General features: G+C 39.5%; 1 protein-coding gene across 4 annotated transcripts in view; it reads left to right on the top strand.

Moving 5' to 3' along the window:
• The window catches only part of LOC143366399 (innexin shaking-B-like), an 82,490-nt gene extending 61,099 nt beyond the window's left edge, over positions 1–21,391 (top strand). For 3 of the 4 annotated variants that reach the window (XM_076807479.1, XM_076807492.1, XM_076807488.1), the window contains 3 exons: positions 3,553–3,842; positions 7,057–7,310; positions 20,570–21,391. In XM_076807479.1, coding sequence (XP_076663594.1) covers positions 3,553–3,842; positions 7,057–7,305 — 539 coding nt within the window. In that variant the 3' untranslated portion in view covers positions 7,306–7,310; positions 20,570–21,391. The remainder of the gene's footprint in view (positions 1–3,552; positions 3,843–7,056; positions 7,311–20,569) is intronic. The other variant, XM_076807471.1, reaches the window with a different exon arrangement.
• The last annotated feature ends 348 nt before the right edge of the window (positions 21,392–21,739 follow it).

The following is a 21,739-nucleotide window of genomic DNA, read 5'->3' as shown; positions in this document are numbered from 1 at the left end:
GGTGCGTTGATTGCTGCTGGCAACCTTACGGGTAGGTTTCCCCGGTTGCGAACGTTTATAATTCGTGACCGTTATGGCCTGCCTACCCAATAGCAAAAATTCCTTACGGTGATCCCATCGAGTCAACAAGACGTGGTCTTTCGGAACCCACTATGCTTTCCGCCCACCCTGCGGCCTGCACGGTGGTTTCCTAGGGAGGAACGATGCTCACTCCATCTTGCTTGGTTTAAATGCTGCTATAGAGGAGACTCTGAGGCGCAGCGCGTCAGTTGGACCTTTCAAAAACCGACCCTATCTTGTATGTTAGTGGGTATTTGCAGTTTTGATCCACCGCAGACTTTGATCGCGGGTTTGTCCGCGATGGATGAAGACCGCGGAGAAACCTCTCCGTGTATGGCCAGAGCTAATTTCATGCGCTCAGTGCGCGAATCGGAACGCACCCATAGTATCTAGGGATTCGTCTCGGAAGAAGACGCTCGGGTACCGAACAGAGTCAGTCAGTCACCTTCTTTGAATGAGCGAGAGAGGCTGATTGGGAGTGTCCCTCGGTTCTTAAATTCTAGAAAGAACCGAAGTAACCGGGTTACTAGTAAAATAAGACAGTCTAGCCTAGACTAGACAGTCATTTGCGGCAAGTCAGTGATATGTGAATCTACAGGCAATACATATTCAGATCAAATGAATACACAATGCTTAAAATATACGAGTATATAATCCATGCAGGATCGATTAATTTTAGAGGGTTGTTAGAAATGGAATTTATACTTTATTTCTTAAACTTCAAGAATTACTCAACACCAATGTCTTTTAGCATCAATATCTTCTACAGCCGTGTACGCGTTTCGCCTTATAGCTTCCATTCTCTAGCATTCGAATATTTTCGACACCTAAACCTTAGACAATAGGCAAAGGTCCCGTCATCTGGTCGACAGTCGCTCTCGTCCGTGCGGCAAGTACTACCGAAGCACCGAACAACCGAGTCCTAAACCCGCACAGTCTAGACCAGGCATGCACAGGACCCCCAATTCCGGGCGCGAGCGCACATTCGAGCTCGAGTTGAGCTCGAGCACGAGCTCCGAGCTTGTTCAAGGACAAGCGAGTTCGCCAACGGAGTGGGGAGCGGCTGGAGTAGTGGGAGCGGAGCGTTTAGCTGTGTAATACACAGGTTGCCGCAGTGGTCTCTAGAGTTTGACGCTCCGAAAATAAGGCACATTTTGGGGAATTTTTGAAAGATAAGTATTGAGTATTATAATTCCAAACTTTGCACTTTTATTAATTGAATTTTGAAAAATGTGTTCAAATTTTTGTATGCAATAATAGTAATTCGTTTCAAAGTTATAATGGTAGTAGTAAGAGGGGTTTGAAAAAAAAGTTTATTGCTGGGGAACATGATTTTGGCTGGCCCTAATCATTTGAATAAAAAAAGCGCAAAATTTGTCTTAATCTATATGAGTGTGGTTATCGTATGAACTAAAATGAATGAAAAATGTTGAAAAGCACAAAAATGCTTGTATTTCAAATGAAAACATTACTTTTTGGGAAAAGCATTTGTTAGTGTTCTGTGTTGCAAAATTGGATTTTTGCAAATAATTACTTCATTCTAATTTATACGATAACCACACTTATATAGATTTAGAAAAAATGTACGTGTTTTGTGTCCGATGACTACGACAGCCAAAATCATCTTTTTTTTTTAAACCACTCTTACTTCTACCATTATAAGTTTGAACAAAATTATTATTATTGCATACAAATATTTAAAGATTTTTCAAATCTCGATTAAGCCTCCGTATTCTGTGCCTGAGTCAATTTTGATCCACCGCTTGAGATCACTGACATACACAGTGACGGACGTGTATGTCAGTTGCGGCCAAGCCATCATTTAGCTGTTGGGGGTGTCATAAAAACATAAACAATACCTTTCCGGTAACTACGTTGGAGCAACAATGGGAAGCTCGAGACAATACCATATATTCCTTAGAGAAAACAAAATGGGCATACAGCCTCTGCAGTCATACAGTTATCCACCAGGAGACCTTATACCGAGGAGTGGGGAGTGAGCATACTACGGTCGAGCTCGAGGGCGCATCGACTGCCCAAGGGCAGTCTTAATGTGCAGCCCTGGTCTAGACGGTGTGAGATTTTGGACAAAAATCGCTCGACAGTGCAAATCTTGACTGATTTCAATATATTTTTTTTAAAATACTCGTAAAGGATTCAGCAATAACGGAGCACTGCAATAAAACCCATAGCTGTTGGTCTGATTTATAGAAAACACTATTTAGCGCAACATAACAAAAACATAAATTATACAGATTAAAGATATTAAAAATTATTTTCTTCACAAATTTAATATTAGCTGTAAAATAAAAAATTTACTTTACATTTACAAAATTTATGTTTTAAATAAACTGCACAGCTGGTTTGAATATTATACTTTTAAATTATATCTCAATTTTATTAGTTTTGATTTTATTTTTAATATATAAATTTAAAAATAACTTTATAATAATTGTAATTCGAAGTAATTAGAATTGAATATTTTATGGTAACTAATTTTATAATATAATTTATAAATATAAGATTTAAATCAGCTGTACAGTTTATTTAGAACATAATTTTTGTAAATTTAAAGTAAACTTTTATTTTATATTTAATATTAAATTTACAAAAAATTAATTTTTAATACCTTTAATCTGCAAAATTGATTTATTTATGCTTTTATGTTATGTTATGCTAAATAGTATTTTCTATAGATTAGACCAACAGATACTGGTTTTATTGCTGTGCCCCGTTATTGCTGAATCCTTTACGAGTATATTAAAAAAAATATTATTGAAATCGGTCAAAATTTGCGCTGTCGAGCGATTTTTGTCCAAAATCTTACACTGTGCGTCGGCAAACGCTCGCGATTTCGGCGCGGCCAAGTTAATCTTTGACCTCGCATATTTATTACTTTCACGTGCATGCATCACCCTACCAAGGAGTCTCCGATATTAAAATAAAATTCATCTGTATCTGGAAACATGGTTTCAACTGTGTTTTTCACCGTAACACTGTAACCGCATTAACCCGGTTAACCGGGTTACTCGGGTTACAGATGATTTCTGTTACCCGGTTAGGCGGGTTAGTCGACGATACGGCGTACAGAACCGGGTACGGGTTAGGGTTCGGTATCCTGGTTCCGAGGCTTTACAAAGACCCAGATTCGGGTTTGGAGAACTTAAAAAATAAGTTCCAACCCACCCCTAGTAAAAACCTTCGAATACAATGAATCCTCGTGCCAAAACGCAACTGCAATTTGACCATTTGTCGTGGGTTATTAATTCGTCAGATTGTTTCTTGGAAGATTAACGAAAAAGAAGTTATGCAGACCAGAGGCAAAAGAGATCGTAGGCCTACTGTCTTTCGAAAGTTGCAACGCGACGGCAATGGCGATTAACGTTTTCAAGCGCAAGCCATGGTTGCGATTGGAACAATGGAAATGTCACTGTTTCTCTGCCACCTGGATGTAAGTGGACGATTACAAGGAGGGACTTGAATTGTGCGCAGGTCAGATGTTTCTGATGAACCGCTTCTTCGACGGTGCCTTTCTGACGTTTGGTATCGACGTGCTCAGGTTCCTCGAATCGGATCAGGAGGACCGGGTCGATCCGATGATTTACGTGTTCCCGCGGATGACCAAGTGCACCTTCTACAAGTACGGCGTCAGCGGCGAGGTGGAGAGACACGACGCCGTCTGCATACTGCCCTTAAACGTCGTCAACGAGAAGATATACGTCTTCCTCTGGTTCTGGTTCCTGTTCCTCGGTGTGCTCAGCTTAATTACGGTTATATACAGGGTAAGTGATCCTTTTATCGATCGAAATCAATCATATCCATCTCCGCGATCAAATGGAGGTCAAATGGAGCCCACCTACTGCCATTATTAAAATACAACAGCGTTCTAGACTCTTCAGCAGTTTATTTAATAACAAATGTGATCGCATTATTCAAAGAAAAGCTGTGGTTGATGTAGGCAGCTGTTGGACTGCCAAAAGGTGAATGTAAATGTTGACTGTTTTATGTTTGTGGGGTTGGAGTCCCTGGGGGTAGTTACTGTCAGTTTTTTTCACTTCTTACGGTATATACTTTATACTACCGATATTTTTATTTTTGGCCCTACTGCCCGAAACGTTACGTGACCATTGCTGTGTAATATCTCCGAAACGTTGCGTGACCATTGCTGTGTAATATCTCCGAAACGTTGCGTGACCATTGCTGTGTAATATCTCCGTAACGTTGCGTGACCATTGCTGTGTAATATCTCCGAAAGGTTGCGTGACCATTGCTGTGTAATATCTCCGAAACGTTGCGTGACCATTGCTGTGTAATATCCTCGAAAAGTTGTGCGACCGTTGTCGAAAAATCCCCGAAACGTTGCTGTAAAATTCCGAAACAAAGTTGCAGAAATATCTCCCGCAATGTTGTACAGGGGCGGACATAGAAATTTACTTGTAACGTTTCGGGGACATTCCGTGCAATGTTTCAAATGTTGCAGCGCAACGGTTCTGCAACGTTCTTGCGGCAAAGTGTGCTGTAGGGGTTACTTAAAGAGTTCCTAAAGAAAACGGACAGTCCTAAAGAGTTCGTCGAGTTTTGGGAGAACCTGTAGGCACTTTAAAAAAAATTGTCGATATTGTTTAGACCTACACAGCTTTATTGTCGTTATCGACGTGCTTTTAATATAGTTTCAGTTCTTAACCCTTGGACGACAGATAATTTAACAGTCCCACGGCTGCTCCGGGGTCCATTTTGAGCCATAATACAAATTCGTTCATGATAAGACTAACAAGGGAAGATCCCGAACCCGAAAATTCAAAAAATTCTGAATCTTTGTGAAAATGTAGAGGATTTCCTCCTGATTACAACGCAATTTTTGTTTGCTGCCCAAATTCACTAGAAGGGGGTGAAATTAACCCCCGGCTATTTTCCGATTTTCTGTTATAACTCCCGAAGTGTAAGAGATAGAAAAAAAGTTCCAAGACAAAAGTTACTTCTTTTAATTAGATCTATCATTTGGTAAGAAAATTATTTTACAGTTATAGCACAAATTCGGGAAATAACCGGATTTTCAGGGGTCGATTGCACCCCTTTAGAGTGAATTTGGGCAGCAAAGAAACATTGCGCGATAATCGGGAGAAGATTACCTACATATTCATGAAGTTTCAGAATTTTTTAAATTTCCGGGTTCCGGATGTTCCCTTGTAAGCTTCAAAATAAGCTTCCATGTATTAGGTCTTTATTAAAAGTAACAAGTTAGTTACAAAGTTACAAGTTCTTTATCAAATGTAAACAAAATATACGTATAATATTTTTTTTAATCAAAGTATTTTCCTTGGCTATCTATGACCTTTTACCACTTTTCTAGTAAAACTGCAACTACTTGTTGGAGCAAAACTTCGTAGGGTTTTTCAATAGATAGCGTTGAGACATATGGATGTGTGAAACGCCACCTACTGAAAATGAAACAAATGACATAATGTACATGTTCTGAGAGGTGGTACGTGGTTGAATAAATCTATGGTAAACATTGTCTTTGAATCTCATTTAAAAAAACGCTACGAACTTTTGTTCCAACCCAATCGAAAGAGACATTTCCGTACACCTAACATCACCTAACAGTGAGCGAAGGAACTTTTGCACCGACCTAATATGTAGGTATATCAAAGGGTCTAGCAGGGTAAGCATGGGCAAACGGCCCTCATGCCGATTCTTGGAGTTGTTATTTTTTAAACAATGCTCCTTGCCTGAAACACCATTATGTTAAGTTTTAGATCGCTACCCCCCTGTTTAAGGATAATACGGGGGTAAACGCCCTTAACGTTATTATTTTTTTTCTCGGTTACTACTTAAGATATTTAAATGAAAAAAAAACGGAAAATAGCTACATACTAAATGCACTTCATATATTTTTCTAACAATTATAAATCAATTATTAAGGGTAGAGAAAAATAATTAATTTTTTGGGGTGGTTTATGGAAACAACCCTTTGAGTGACCACCTCACGACAAATACTCTCTCTCGTCACAAAACCCCACCTATTTATAATATATTGATCTTCATTAAATTATTTAACTATGTTCCACCATCTTGACTATCTTCAGGTTTTTATATATAATAACTCGACAATAGAGCATTATTCTTAATTTTTTGGAGGTGGTCACTCTAAGGGTTGTTTCCATAAACCACCCCCAAAGAATTAATTATTTTTTTCTACACTTAATAATTGATTTATAATTTTTAGAAAAATATATGAAGTGCAGTTAGTATGTAGCTATTTTTCATTTTTTTTTCATTTAAATATCTTAAGTAGTAACCGAGAAAAAAAATAATAACATTAAGGACGTTTACCCCCGTATTATCCTTAAACAGGGGGGTAACGATCTAAAACTTTACATAATGGTGTTTCAGGCAAGGAGCATTGTTTAAAAAATAACAACTCCAAGAATCGGCATGAGGGCCGTTTGCCCATGCTTACCCTGCTAGACCCTTTCGATCTTGTCACAATCTAAAATTCTTATCCTCATAAGGAAACGATATAGATATTAACTCGGCGGGAGGCGCACCCCATGTTGAAACACAAGTTGCCGCTACCGGGTGAAAAGTACCCAAAATTGAAACGTAAAATACCACGGTTTCAGAATATTTTTTTTAATTTAGTAATTTTTATTTTAAGTACAGTGTTTTAAGAATCAAAGAAAATTTATGAATCATCATAAAATCTTCATTAAAGTTCTTTAAAGAATTGTAACAGAAACTCGAACAGTCTTCGGATTTTCGCAACTAGCGCCTCTGTGGTAAATCTTACCCAGCAGCGCCTCCCGTCTAGTTGATAAGTAGGTAATGAGTAACGGTTTCGAATGCGGCAGAATGGACCCTGCATCCGCCGGGGGTAGGTTGCGGAGACCTCATCTTTCTGTACCTATACCACCCTCGTCCAAAGCAATTTACCAAGGGGGTTGCTGAGAATATTGTTCTGCGATTGGTATTTCCACTCTGTTCCATTACTTGCAGATCGTAATCATATTCTCGCCGCGAACCAGGGTCTACCTTCTTCGACTGCGGTTTCGTCTAGTTCGAAGGGAGGCCGTGGAGACGATTGTTCGGCGAAGCAAAGTCGGCGACTGGTTTCTCCTGTACATGTTAGGGGAGAATTTGGACACGGTGATATACAGGGACGTGATGCACGAGCTAGCGAACAAGCTCGCCTCCAGACACCACCACAGCGTGCCTGGGATCAAGGGGGAGCTTCAGGAAGCCTGATCGAAGTGAGTAAAGGTCTGGGCGCACTATAAGTGTAAGTAAGTGATACGTGTGCCCAGACCCTAAATCTCTTACGTGACTCGTCGCCATTGAAACTGTGGGGTTTTACGTTACACCGTCTATGCAGGCCCACTCCTGCTCGCTACCCGTAACCAGGGTTGGGATAAAGGATTCCAACTCGACTACTAATAAAACAATAACTCTTCTTTATTCACGTGCTATCTCGTCCGAGAGCGTGAGACACAATGGCCGTCTCCCGTCTCTCGGCGTCACACCATCCAAGGAGGCGCCGAGAGCGCCTCTCGTGGCAACTCCCCACATACTCCCCCCCCCCTCCTCCCCCGAGTGGCAACCAGAGTTGGGCATTATTCGACTAAGTTTTTATACGATGAACTCGACTAAATTTTTAGTCGACTAAATTTGTATTCGACTAAGAATTTAGTCGCCTAAACTCTTAAATTCTTAGTCAACTAAATTTTTAGTCGCTATTCGTTCCTCGTTATTCGTTTAGTCGAAGGCCCGCTGTGGCGACTAAACGACATGAATAAGTGGGGGTCAGAACCCGAGCCGCCTCGGTTCGGCTCCCGAGCTGTGATGCCAGATCGGGGACGGGTTCCCTGGAGAATTTCCCCCACCTCGCGCACACTACGCCGGAGCTGCGTGTCCGTGAGTTGGACTCCGAAGCGCCGAGCTCACGAAGACGCTGCTCCGGCGTGGTATGCGCGAGGTGGGGGAAATTCTCGAGGGAACCCGTCCCCGATCTGGCATCACAGCTCCCGAGGCCAGACTCGGGCCGGGCCGAGGGGGGTATCATGAGCCAAGGGAAACGCTTTTCGAGTGTATCTACCGCCCGTACCAGGAGCTGCTCGGTATTCTGTACTATATATCGTCAATTTTAACAAATTTCACAAGATTGTAAATTCCGTTCTGTATATTGCGCAACAATAGAGGTCGAAGATCTTGTAATAACGTATAATATTACAATAACCACCGTTTAGCCGTCTAAAATCGAGAGACTTTCGGATATGTATCCATAACTTCCGAAAAACAATAGTTTTTTAACTGAAACTTTTTTTGAGTAGTTGATAATACTATGTAAAGATAGTCAAAAACGGGAAATCTGCATCAAGCTGTTGACTTGTAAAAAATCCACAAAATGTACACATTTTCCGAGGGTTCAAATAGGTATACCCCCTTAAACCTGGGCAACGGTTGTCGATGAGGTGAGAATTGAAATGTGAACATAGTCGAGCGTTTATTTTCGTTTGCAACGATTACAAATTCTCCTAAGGCGAACAGATTATCGGACAAGCTGTTTGAACAACGAGTTGTACTCAAAGTAAATTTGTTAAGTACGAATAAATAATTACTAACTATTTAATGTTTTAATGTCTAAATTTTTTTCTAAGATCATTGTTATACTGACGTTTGGCGTCGTCTTTGCGACGATCTGATGAGAAATGCGGAGCCTGAAATTTCTCACTCCTTAATCGGTTTTTTCGCTACGGGGTATCGGGCGGATCACCTTACATTCGACAAGCGTTCCCCTCGGCCCGACCGGAGGTCGAGGGCCACGGGACTCTAGCCGAAGCGGCCTGTTCGTGACGCTTAGTCGCCACGGAGATCTTCCGACTAACGAATAAGGAGGAACGAGTAACGACTAAAAATTTAGTCGACTGAAAATTAATCGACTAAAAACTTAGTCAGTTCATTGAATAAAAACTTAGGCGACTAAAAATTTATTCGTTAGTCGCGAATAACTTCATTTACTCGAAATTCATATTCGAAGGTTGGTCGAATAACAATTTAGTCGAATAATGCCCAACTCTGGTGGCAACGCATATAATCTCTTACACTCTTATATCACATTGTTTATCGCGTGCTGTTGCACTTACATTGAGTACTACAACTTTCCGTTTTGGGATTCTTACCTTGAGTATCACATTTTTTGTTCCGGGATTCTTTGGTTTTCTCTAGAATCAGTTGCTTGTCTTTTTGCCGTCGGGCGCGAACGTCACTTTTTTTCCTTCGTTCGTACGTTCTCAACGCTTGATGCCCAACACCCGGCGCGCTCGCGGACCTGTGATGCCAGATCGGGGACGGGTTCCCTCGAGAATTTCCCCCACCTCGCGCGCACTACGCCGGAGCAGCGCGTCAGTGAGTTCGGCGCTTCGGAGTCCAACTCACGGACACGCAGCTCCGGCGTAGTGTGCGCGAGGTGGGGGAAATTCTCGAGGGAACCCGTCCCCGATCTGGCATCACTGTCGCAGACTGCGTCTGGCCCGCGCACAGTGGGCCAGGAGCACCCAAACAGTGACCAAAATTCAAGATTTCATCAGATATTTATGAAACTTATTATTTAGGGGTTTTCGAGGTCGCTGATGACTAATCCGACGTTAAAAATCTGAAATTCTGAAAATCTGAAATATTGAGTACAGTTGCTATAAAATTTAAAAAATAGGATTTTTTAATAGCAACATCTGTAGTGTCTGGAGTCTATCACTAGAAGGTTGCAGTGCCATTCTAGGCTCCACAATTACCATTTCTGGTGATTTCGGGCCCTTTATTAGAGTGGGTCCCCTTTTCTCTCGCTACTAGAAAAGTGAGTTTTATTGTTATTAATGACTATCTCAGCTAGACTGTCAGTCAGTTTCTGCCAGTTCTTCTGCCACACAAATCTTTTTCTTTAGATAATTTAGCTGCATAACGACATGCCTGTAATTATTCATTGTGGGTTGTGATTAAGGCTTTTGCTTATGTTTGCAGCCTCTCTTCTCTTTGATCGATCCGATTTATTATCAAATGATAAAGACAGTCGACCTACTCTCGAAGAAGAAGAAGTAGAAGGTTGTTGATTTTCATCATTAATTGTAATATTGGGAATTACAAACTCGGAATCTAGCCAACTAGAATTTCTTTTTTCGAATTTCTCTTTAATTCGACGTGCCTCTTGAAATTTCTTATTTCGTTTCGGTCTTAAAGTCGAAAGAGCAGCTCTCAAACGCTGCGCATCCTGTGGACAAGCATCTTCCAAGATAATATTCAATTCTTTCAGAATATAATTAATAGCTTCTGATAGATCTGCTTTTGGGGGAACATATTCCAGAATTTGACGTTTCGTAAATTTAACCATTATTATATACTTAATAATTTACCCTAGTGTATCCTTAATTCTATAAAGCCTATACTTTAGTTGGTACCATGCATGAAGTTCTACAATAATAATAAAATTATCCTTTAATATGGAAAAAATCTCGTTCGAAAGGAAATTATTAATAATGTCAAAAAAAAACTTTTTAATTTGATTTAAAGCTTATGTTTAAAAATCACTTAAGCACCTACAATTATTATACACTCCAAGGATACCATTCTTTTCGTTTTTCAAACTGATCTGCTTGGATGCAACTGATCAACTGAAAGACTCGACAACTCGACTGGTCGAGTTTCTTGACAAAACTGATACATTGTATATAAGCAGTGAGAAGTAAGGATACACAGGCGTTTCCGTTAAATGCGTTTTATTTCCGTGATTAAGAAACAGGCAAAATTTAAAAAAATAATGTCATTAACAGATAATAACGATGTATGAAAGAGTAACAGATAATTAAATGTACATATTTGGTCGGGGCAGACACACCTATAATTGTACATTTAGCCTGCAGCATTTTGCGTCCACCTATAAGCGCACGGTCGTTCGTTAATAATATTAATTTAATTTAAACAACAAAAGTAGCAAGAAAGTAGCAGCTTTACATTAAAGTATGCGTTACACATAGCACACTCAGGCTTTATTTTTCTCTATAAGAGGTGGAATCTCGGAGAATGGTGAATCCAAAGGAAAACATTCTGCGAAATATGATTACAGTGTAACGATAAGGAATTGAATATTACAATTTCCTCTCAACTTTCTTCACTTGTCTGTGTTATTCTTAATTGATATATATATATAAATAAATATATAACAGTAAAATTCCATAAATTAAACATAAATTAATGAAAAACATTGATATTATAATGAATAGACATATCACTCATTTTAATACATTTGTCAACATAAAACCAAAGCCAATGGAGCGGGAATTCTTAAATCCACAAAACATTTTGTCTGCATGCACTGGAACTATTCCTGAAAGTGGTGATAAATTTTCCTTACGGAAATTTTCTACCTTGTTTTTGGCCACTTTTTAGGTGCGCTTGGACCACTGTGCCGCGGTCACCTCGCCGAAATCTTCCGGCACGAAATATGCCGGTTTTAAATTTTCAATCGTTACGCTCCGCGGTGCTCCTCGCGCATAGTTTACCTCGATCTTAAACACACAGTGCGAGACGCGCTCGATTACTTTGTGTGGCCATAACTGAGCCACGGTTGCCATCTGCTGGCCAATGAACAAAGATTACCTGAATTAAGGCTAGGTTCTGGTTCAGATGGCCGAGAAGTCAGTGTTTTTGGTGAATTTTTCGGGGGAAACGAAAAGAGATACGTGTCTAGGTCGGGATCTTTGCATTAGATTTCTGTTATCCTTTGTAATTTCAAATTATACTTTTGTTTAGGAGAAAGGAGTTTATGCCCGTCGCCGCACAGTGGTTTCAAATGCGAGTCTAGGCAAAATAATTATAGCAGAAACAAAATTATATATACGTGCAGGAAAATATAATGACAGAAATAATTTTGCTTATAAATATAATTAAAAATAATAAATGTGTGAATACAATTAAAGTATATATATATATATATATATATATATATATATATATATATATATATATACTTTATATATACTTTAATTGTATTTACACATTTATTATTTTTAATGTTATTTTTACTTATTTATAATTATTCTTTGCTTGGTTTTGTGTGCAAGAAAAAATACAGATGTTCTCGATAAAAGTTAATATTACCTGATTGTGTCCATATTATGGATACTTGATAGGAAATGTTTATTTTACTTAATCTTACGTAAGCGTAATTTTAGCGATTTCTTACCCCCTCCCTCCCCCAGTATAAGAATTCGTAAGATTTTATATTGCAACCTCCTTCTTTTGTAATATTTTTTACATAGAATTTTTCAGTTATTAAAATTCTTTTAAAGGTTTATATAATTCGTTTAACTCGGTTTCGGGAAATTTAAACTAAAACTACTTTTCTGGAACATTAATGATAGAATTTGTATTTATTGAAAATTAGGTTAAAAAATATTACGTAAGACATTATCCGAAACCCCCCCCCCCCCCCAAAAAAAAGCCTTACGTAATTTAAGGACGACCCCTAAACGTATACAAACTTCTGCAACATATTCATAATTTTAATCGCTATCTATATTAGATTATAATAACATCCGACGTTAATGTAGACAAATTACTTTTTGAGAAAAAAAATTACATCTCTCCTTGAAATTCGGCCGTCATTAAAAAAAAATCAATTTCTCAATACGCTGCAAAAACCGGCAAAAGTTGTCCTTAAATTCGATTAATGTATTTATCAAAGTATCAAAAGAACTAAATATCACAGCAGTTTCTAATGCTTCGCATTGCTTTCATTCTACATATATATACATTATAATATGCATCTTTGTAATTTTGCTGAAATACTTATGAGTTTATTTGTAAATTTACAATAAACTAATTGATCACAAGCTAGAAATATTAACGTTTATCGAGAACACCTTGCATTTTTAGTTACACATAAAAGCAAGCACAAAATAATCACAAACAAGTAGAAATAACATTGAAAATAATAAGTGAGTAAATTCTTTTAAAGTATATATATATACGTACAGGAAAAAGTAATGACAGAAATAATTTTGCTTAGCTAGAATCGCATTTTAAACCAGCAGTGTGCGTCGAGGTGAATTCTGATTAGCCCGGATGTGCGTTGCACTTCGAATTGACTGTCAATTGATTTTCGCATCGCAAAATCAAGGGCACGTTGAGTTGCTTTTAAATGTAACTACATGATCTTCTTTGTGTAGTATAGTAGGGCGGGGGGACATTGACACCAATTGAACGAGTATCATAATATATAACACTTTTTTATTATTATTATTATTATTATTATATTTAACGGAAAATCCCTTAATATACAAGATATATACATAAAACGGAGCCTATAGCGTCTAGAACATAAGTAAATATTAATTAATTCATTAATTAACCACACGTGAATTTGCTAAGTGACTAAGTAATCTCGCGCGAAAAGAGCTGAGCGAGCCTATGAAGGGGTCTACCTCATTAAACTGCTGATTAGCGTACCGCACAGCCCTATTGATAGGGTCAATTGTGTAGTAAGAGTACAACGGCAGCTTATGGGAGAAAAGAGGTTTTTTCCGCAAGTGCCTCTCCGGGGCATTCAAACTAATTAACTCAATTAGGTCAGAACAGTTTACGAAATCATTGATGACTTTGTACAAAAAAACCATATCAGCAATCTGTCTACGGTCTTCAAGGGTGGAGATGTTCAAGGATTGCAGAGCAGGGCAATAGTCAGTCCTGTCCATTGGGTTACCAAGGACACGAGCAACAAACCGAAGAAATTTACTTTTGTTCGTAATATAATATTAAATTGACAATAGTAGGAATACCAGATTGAGCCCAACGTTTATGTTTACATTCTTAAGCAAAGTGTCAGTAAAATACATACGTCTGTGCCAGACGCAGCTTAACTACTACGATGTTCACTATTGCAAATTTAATATTATCACGAATAAAGGCGTTACATTATCAAGCAGGTCGAATTCGTCTCAATGCCATCTACAATATATGGTTAAAACAATCGTATGGGTCCATTTGAGGGGGTACATCAGTATCGGGAGAGCAAAATCGATGGTTTCTTTTATGTTGGATTAGGTACTTCAATACTGGAGGCTTTCTAATCTCAGTGACCGCTGTATCTGTTCTGACCTATTATTTTTGTACAGAGTAATCCATGGCCAGATTAACTGCCAGGATTTAGTCGCACTGATTCGTCTCCGAGCCCCACAACGGTCATTGCGTCCGCGACCTCTTTTTGTATCGGGTGTCCCTGAATATTATCACTATACAGTCGATCCCTTAAATCGTGCTACGGATGAGATGAACCAGTGCCCCGCTGACATAGACGTGTTCGCTGTCTCCTTCGCTTCGTTCAGGAACCAATTGCTTAGGACAGGCCTTCCCAAGTAGGGGAAATGCACTCCTAAAACAGATGTTTCGGTTCTCCCTCCACCGGTGCGCCGTCAGCTAAGGTGGGACGACTCCTATAACCCTCTCTCCGAGGAGACAGTAACGTCGCTGGGAAGCATGTTGGGCACTTTAGGGCGAAAGTACCAAATGTGTCAGATTTTTATAGGCAATTTCCTAATGACTTAAAAATAGTAGGAAAAATTAAAATTTAAACTAGCATTTCAAAATGACGTAAAAAGAATTACAAAAAATGTATTACATACATTGTTAAATTAAAATTTAAACTAGCATTTCAAAATGACGTAAAAAGAATTACAAAAAATGTATTACATAGATTGTTAAATTAAAATTTAAACTAGTTTACAATTTAACTAGTTTAAATTTTAATTTTTAAAATGTAATTTTAATTTTTAAAATTTAATTTTAATTTTTAAAATTTAATTTTAATTTTTAAAATTTAATTTTAATTTTTAAAATTTAATTTTAATTTTTAAAATTTAACTAGTTTAAATTTTAATTTTTAAAATTTAACTAGTTTAAATTTTAATTTTTAAAATTTAACTAGTTTAAATTTTAATTTTTAAAATTTAACTAGTTTAAATTTTAATTTTTAAAATTTAACTAGTTTAAATTTTAATTTTTAAAATTTAACTAGCTTAAATTTTAATTTTTAAAATTTAACTAGTTTAAATTTTAATTTTTCCTACTATTTTTAAGTCATTATGAAATTTTCTATAAAAATTTGACACATTTGGTACTTTCGCCCTAAAGCGCCCAACATGCTTCCCCGCGACGTTAGTGTCTCCTTGGAGAGAGGGTTGCAGGAGTCGTACCACCTTAGCTGAAGGCGCACCGGTGGAGGGAGAACCGAAACATCTGTTTTAGGAGTGCATTTCCCCTACTTGGGAAGGCCTGGCTTAGGAGACTGTTACCTCAGTAATTTAATTTAATTTAAATCAATTTAAGCACCTTTGGTGCTGTGATTAGGTTTTAGGGCTCAGACTGTTTTGTTTGTTTTTATTTATTTTATTTTATTTCTTTTACATTTTATTTTATGTTATTTTATGTTTTTGTTATATTTACTTTATCTTTGTACTAATTTGCTCTATACTTTGTATCTAAAGGATTCTCCCGTTAATTTAATAATAATAATAATAAATCTATTCTCGGTTCTATTCGAGCCGCTCGAAAAAATTCGAGTTCTCGGTTCTTTCGAGCCGCTCGCTTTTTTTTCGAGTAGGTTTATCCGAGTACTCGATACAGCTCTACTTCAAAGTTAAGTCCCCTGACGTCAATACCGCTCTTCGTGGCCGGTACTCCACGATGCACTGAATTACGGTTCAGCCTATAATTTCCAAAATTATTCGAATTTCCTGATGAAACTTTGTTGTAAATATTCGCAAAGCACGACACTTTCTGCATTAATAATAATAACAAAAATCGATTTTTCGAGATTTCAATAGCACCCCATTAAAGCAACTCAATGTGACTCTGATTTTAATGTGGAAAAAAAGTATTTTCGAAATGTTTAATATTACTTGCCTCTTTGTAGAGACAATTTTTTTTAAACAATTTTCTTTGTCGCGTAATCTCAAACGGCTGAAAAATCGCGTAGACCGTTAGAATGCACATCCTGTCTATGTATGTGCCGGTGAATATGAAAGTGGTGTAGCTGAAAAATCGAAAATATCGAATATACTGTTTATTTGAATGAATGCAGTACCTACGAAATAAGCAATAAATTCGATTTTTCTCGATTTTCATACCACTTTCAGAATGACTTTAAAATCAGTACATCGTTTAATTTCCGGAATTACCAACACCTTTATGTTTACAATGTGTAATTAAATCAGCACGTAAGCCTAGTCTTGAACATCAATGTATCTGGTTGGGATACGAGGTCGATTTTGATCTATAACATTTCTAATTTCATTCATACGATTCTCAGAAGAAGATTAGAGAAGAGAGGATTAGAAGATGTTTATCTCCTCATTATCCAAAACTCTTATTTACTTGACGCAGTGATACCAGTAATAACCAATAAGTAATGAATCGTGTAATTAGCTTCGGTTAGGACCAAATGGACCCTGCATCCGCCAGGCAAGTGTTAAAGATAGAAAGCGTAAATAGTAAGGGAAAAAAGGAGAAATAGCAGGCCGCGGAGGTGAATGTCTATGGGGAGAAGTGTGAAGAAATGAATATGGCAGTGGTAAAAGAAGGGAATTACGTTGGATTCGAGGCACGAACAGGCGAAGGTTGTTTTCATTGCACATGGTCCTACGGAAACCCAAACAAGCTTGCCTATATACCCGAGAAGAGCCGTGGCAGTTAACGACACTGTAAAAGAGGGAATCGCTCCTAGTGCGATTAACAGTTGAGGAAATAACCCAGAAGGACCTATAAATACTTTGCCTCAAGTATAGTACTTCAACATCTTGGTCACATCAAGTTGGATAAGCGTTCTGGGTCTGCGCAGCTCTGTAGGGAATGATGGAAAAGCCACCCCCACTGTAGCTCGCCCCGTGCCTTGCTCACAATTATTTAAATGCGCTGACAAACCTGGGACCCGCCAAGGCGTGTAAAGCGAAATTCCTGAGGGAACGAGCCACCAGATGTGTTGTTGGTCAATTTATGTACTCAGGTACTTGGCCGTATTTCTAGACGCCACCGGATCCTAACAGTACGAGTGGCGTCGGCGCAGCGTGTTTCCACACCGAGAGGTGTTTGCATCCTGCGTTTTGGCGTGCCTTCGCGTCGGTATGTTCTGGAGAGCATCGAAAGTATTGTCCTATAATCCTATGCATACATGTACCTAGTATCCCCGAACGTTTGCTCCGCACGAGTCAAGCAAAACTTCATTGGCCGAAATGAGCTTGGAATGACCTGACCAACTGGAAGAGGCATTTCTGAAAACTATGCGACACTTGAAGTGTTTAAGTCCCCACATCGAAAAAAAATGCACAAGAGGGGCCCCTTCAGATTTTGTCTACCTGCTGCTGTTACGACAACATTATATCTGCGCAAGATATTTCACCTCCAGTTGTATCGACTTGCCACTTAGGAAGTCAGAGCCCAGAACCCGTGCCGCTACATTTTGCGTACCCCTTCTTTGACCATAAGAATCGCTCTAGAAGCTCGCCGGCTCTCGAGGAACAGAGCCGGACACTTGGGGTTTATTTAAAGCCTATTCTCCCCATCCATCATGTACGATATAAATTCGATATTCATATATCCGGGCGAAAGTTACGTAAAACTTCCTAATACGCAACCGCGCGCCACTTGTAGCTCGGTATATGTACAGTGTTCAATTCGATCGGCGGACGTCGATGGCCGGCAGGGCATAAATTTCCTGGCAACAAGCTTTTGACATTAACGCGTCGTCCTATTTTCAGCCGGTTCCAGCGGGGCAAAAGAGAGAGAGAGGAGAGTCACTTCCGTTGGATTTCAGTTCGAAATAACAGTCATTATCTTCGAGAGCGACGCGTGCGAAATATCACGTTGTAAAAGGAAAGAACCGCGGTATTTGTTGACACAGGCGGGAAGCAATCAGTATCACGCGCGTTCCTCCTTGCAAAAGTGCTTCCACGTAAGTACAGCCTGGTCCACGAGAAGATGCAAATGGGCTCCGTTAATGGATAAGCAATTTTAGTCTTACAAGAACCATCATCCAATTCTACAGTTTCCAATTTTTATGAAACTTGGCATAGGTGTGTTTCGATTAGCTGAAATTCGTGTTAGGAGGGCGAAGGTAGCCCCCAAGGTTGAGTAGAGTAGAACCTCGTTTATGGGAAGAAAGTTTGGTCAATGCGTGATTCACTGAATTGCCATAAGTCACCGTGTATCTACTTGTTTGCTTTGAGGAAACCGATTAGTAGAACATGGATACAAGGTTCTGAAGTGACTTAAGTAGTTATTTTATTTTGTTACGTTTCTTTTTCTCTTATAATGTACTTCAAACTAGAGCTCTTCAAGTACATGAATATTCGGGTGGCTTGAAATCCGAACCCAGCTGAAACCCGGTTTCAGAGCCGAACCGAGTACCCGAATGAACCGAGCGGCTTGTATAGAACTACAGCTGTTCAAGTACCCGGGAAAAGCGAGCCGAACCTGGCTCGGCTTGAGAAAACCGAGCCGAGCCGAGTACCCGAATGAACCGAGCGGCTCGGATAGAACCAAGTACCTACTTGAATTTTTTTCAAGCGGCCCGAAAGAAACCGGGCGGCTTCTGTAGTAAGCGAGCGGGCCGTAAGAAACCGGGTGGCTTGGAAAGAAACGAACGGTCCGAATAAAGGTCGAGCAGACCGCTCGTTTCTTTCCTAGCCACCCGGTTTCTTACGGCCCACTCGCTTACTTTCCAAGCTGGGGCGGTTTCTTTCGGGCCGCTTGAAAAAAATTCAAGTACTTGGTTCTATCCGAGCCGCTCGGTTCTTTCGGGTACCTGGCTCGGCTGGGAAACCGAGTCCCGGATTGGTTCGAATTTCAAGCTACCCGAATATTCAAGTACTCGTACAGCTCTATACTCCCAGTCATTTAAGAAGGAACCCGTTTCGCGCATGTAGAATGAGCTCATTGGCTCCAAAAAAGCGTTGGTGGGGGTACAGCCAATAGTGGCTTCTCCCGGCACCAATGAGCGTCAACCTGCGCAGAACCGATCTAAACTCGTCGGTCGGCAGGTTCCTTCTTAACTGACACGGAGTATAGATAGAACCAAGTAGTTTGAATTTTTCAAGCGTCCCGAAGAAAGCGGGCGGCTCGAACAGAACCAAGATTGAATTATTTCAAACGGGCCGAAAGAACCGAGGCGGCCCGAATGTATGTCTGTACATTGTACGTCGAGCAGATAGGTTAGGAAGTAGGTTAGATATACTTAACCCAATTGTAATATATTAGACTGCGGAAGTTTGTGTAAATGCATGTTTCCACTGTAATGACTTAAACAAGCGGGACTTTGACAGAACTATGTTTCATCATTAAGAGGATGTTAAAAATATATTTTCGATTTTACACATTTTGCATATTCTGGATATACGTTGCACATTCTGCATATTTTTCACATTTTTTGCAGATACGGAATTTGTTTACAAATTAGCTTGGCGAATCTCGCCATTAAAAATTAATAGCTTCATATGTTAAAAAGTTTAATAATGTAATAGTTACATATATATGCAAAAATTTTAATAATTCAATAGTAGGTACAACGGCTTGATACCTATAATATATAATTATTACAGTATAATTATTAGTATACTACAATTTTATAAAAAAAAGGTTAAATATACACCCCCCCCCCCCGTTATCTTTTTCAGCATATTTGCATATTCGCGGTATATCATACTTGCATAAACTTCCGCAGTCTATATTATACGAGTAATTGGGTTAAGTATACCTAATCTATTTCCTAACCTATCTGCTCGACGTACAATATACAACCCACACATTCGTGCCGCCCAGTTCTTTCGGGCCGCCTCGGTTCTTTCGGGCCGCCTCGGGCCGCCTTGGTCCTTTCGGGCCGCCTCGGTCCTTTCGGCCCGCTCGGTACTTTCGGCCCGCTTGAAATAATTCAATCCGCTTGGTTCTGTTCGAGCCGCCCGCTTCCTTCGAGCCGCTTGAAGAATTCAAGCTACTTGGTTCTATCCAAGCCGCTCGGTTCATTCGGGTACTCGACTCGGTCGTTCAAGCCGAGTTAGACTCGGCTTGCTTTTTCCGGGTACCTGAACAGCTCTACCACAGACACCTGTGCGAAGCATTTAAAATACATTATAAAACAATAATGAAGTGCAAATCGTTATCATGGGAACAGAAAAATAATTAAAATGTGCCCATAATCAAGGAGGGAGTTGTAGAAAAAGTTAGGAGAAGGTTGGAAAGATGGAAAAAATTAATCGAAAGGACTCTGCCAAATTTAAAAGACTTAAATTTCTTTTAAACTTTGCAAGCTTGTAGGACACCTCGATAAAAGGATCAAGCGTTTTCTTCTCTGTTACTTTTTGATTTGCGTTCTATTGTATTTACGTACGATGGCTTCACCTCTGGAAGCTCAAGCTTGAAATACTTGAGTAATTCTAAGGTTGAACAAAAGTATCCACATGCCTAATTATGTTTACAGATTGCCTCGGAGAGCCCCAAAATTTGACAAGATTCCCGAGGCGAGGAGGACACTTTTCACGCCCCATAAGTATTGGGGACACAGACGCCAAAGACGAAGTTCCGATGGACGAGTCATAGAACTGTTTTATTCATTACTCGAAGCGTGTGTTTTTCCTTTCTGTCTTCGTTAATTCCCGAGAAATCACGGCGACATATTTTCTCGCGGGATCACGTCGACCTGTGTTCATCGTTGTTAACCGTTGATTCGTGGTAAAAGACAAACGACCGATGTTTATCGCGCATTTATTCTTTCCTTTCTCTGTCTTCGATTTGCGGAGCGTCGGAGCCCCTGTACCTCACAAAATATCGAAAGATTTCATCTTACGTCAGGGTCTCTGGGCCGACAGTCTCGCCCCGCGCGACTACATTTCAAGATGTGCGGGTAGTATCGTTGCTGAAAAGATGTCCAGCGGGACGGCGCGGCACAGGGAGGTTCCCGTTCGATCTCTTTTAATTAGTCGACGTTGTGGCGCCGGCCAAAAGCGACAATACGAGTGCTCTTCCTTCCGCTTGCCATCTTTTCAGCAACGCGCAATACGCGTCGCGGCCAAGCCGGCCATTTCGTAATCATGCTCCGCCATTTTCTCGTAGAACACTTTAGCCGCGTGTACGCAGTCGCAGCGACAACAAATAGCCGATTTTCTTTCACAAAGACTGTGCTGTACGGTAAACGAACCTCGCGGGTTTCACTTTTAACCGACACTTTCGACATGCAGAACTGTATTTTTATTTAAAACGGTAATTTAATAAATATAGTTTATCGTATGGACGAGCAGACGGACATTTTGGGTACGGCAGCGGTCAAAAGAGAATTTGAAACTCATATCCAGACTCTTCTGCATAACTATTTAACTTAACACGATGCTTGAAGAATTAAGCAAGTGTGTGTTGATACCACTGGCACGAATCTATGGATTATGAATTTTCACATGCAATTCTATTTAATGGGGCTATCTTATCATTCGTACCCTAATACAGTTTAAACTTTCTTTTGGCCACTACTGTATATTAAGGAGTTCCCTGCAACTATCATGACGCAACTGAACCCGCAGATGTGGCGAAATCGAGGAAAGAAGATCGAGATGAACCGATGTGTTCGCATGTATGCGTGTGTTTGTGCGTCAGCGTA

The sequence above is a fragment of the Andrena cerasifolii genome, chromosome 1 (assembly GCF_050908995.1).
Source record: "Andrena cerasifolii isolate SP2316 chromosome 1, iyAndCera1_principal, whole genome shotgun sequence".
Taxonomy (NCBI): Eukaryota; Metazoa; Arthropoda; class Insecta; order Hymenoptera; family Andrenidae; genus Andrena; species Andrena cerasifolii.
This window is presented reverse-complemented; position numbering and strand designations above follow the sequence as displayed.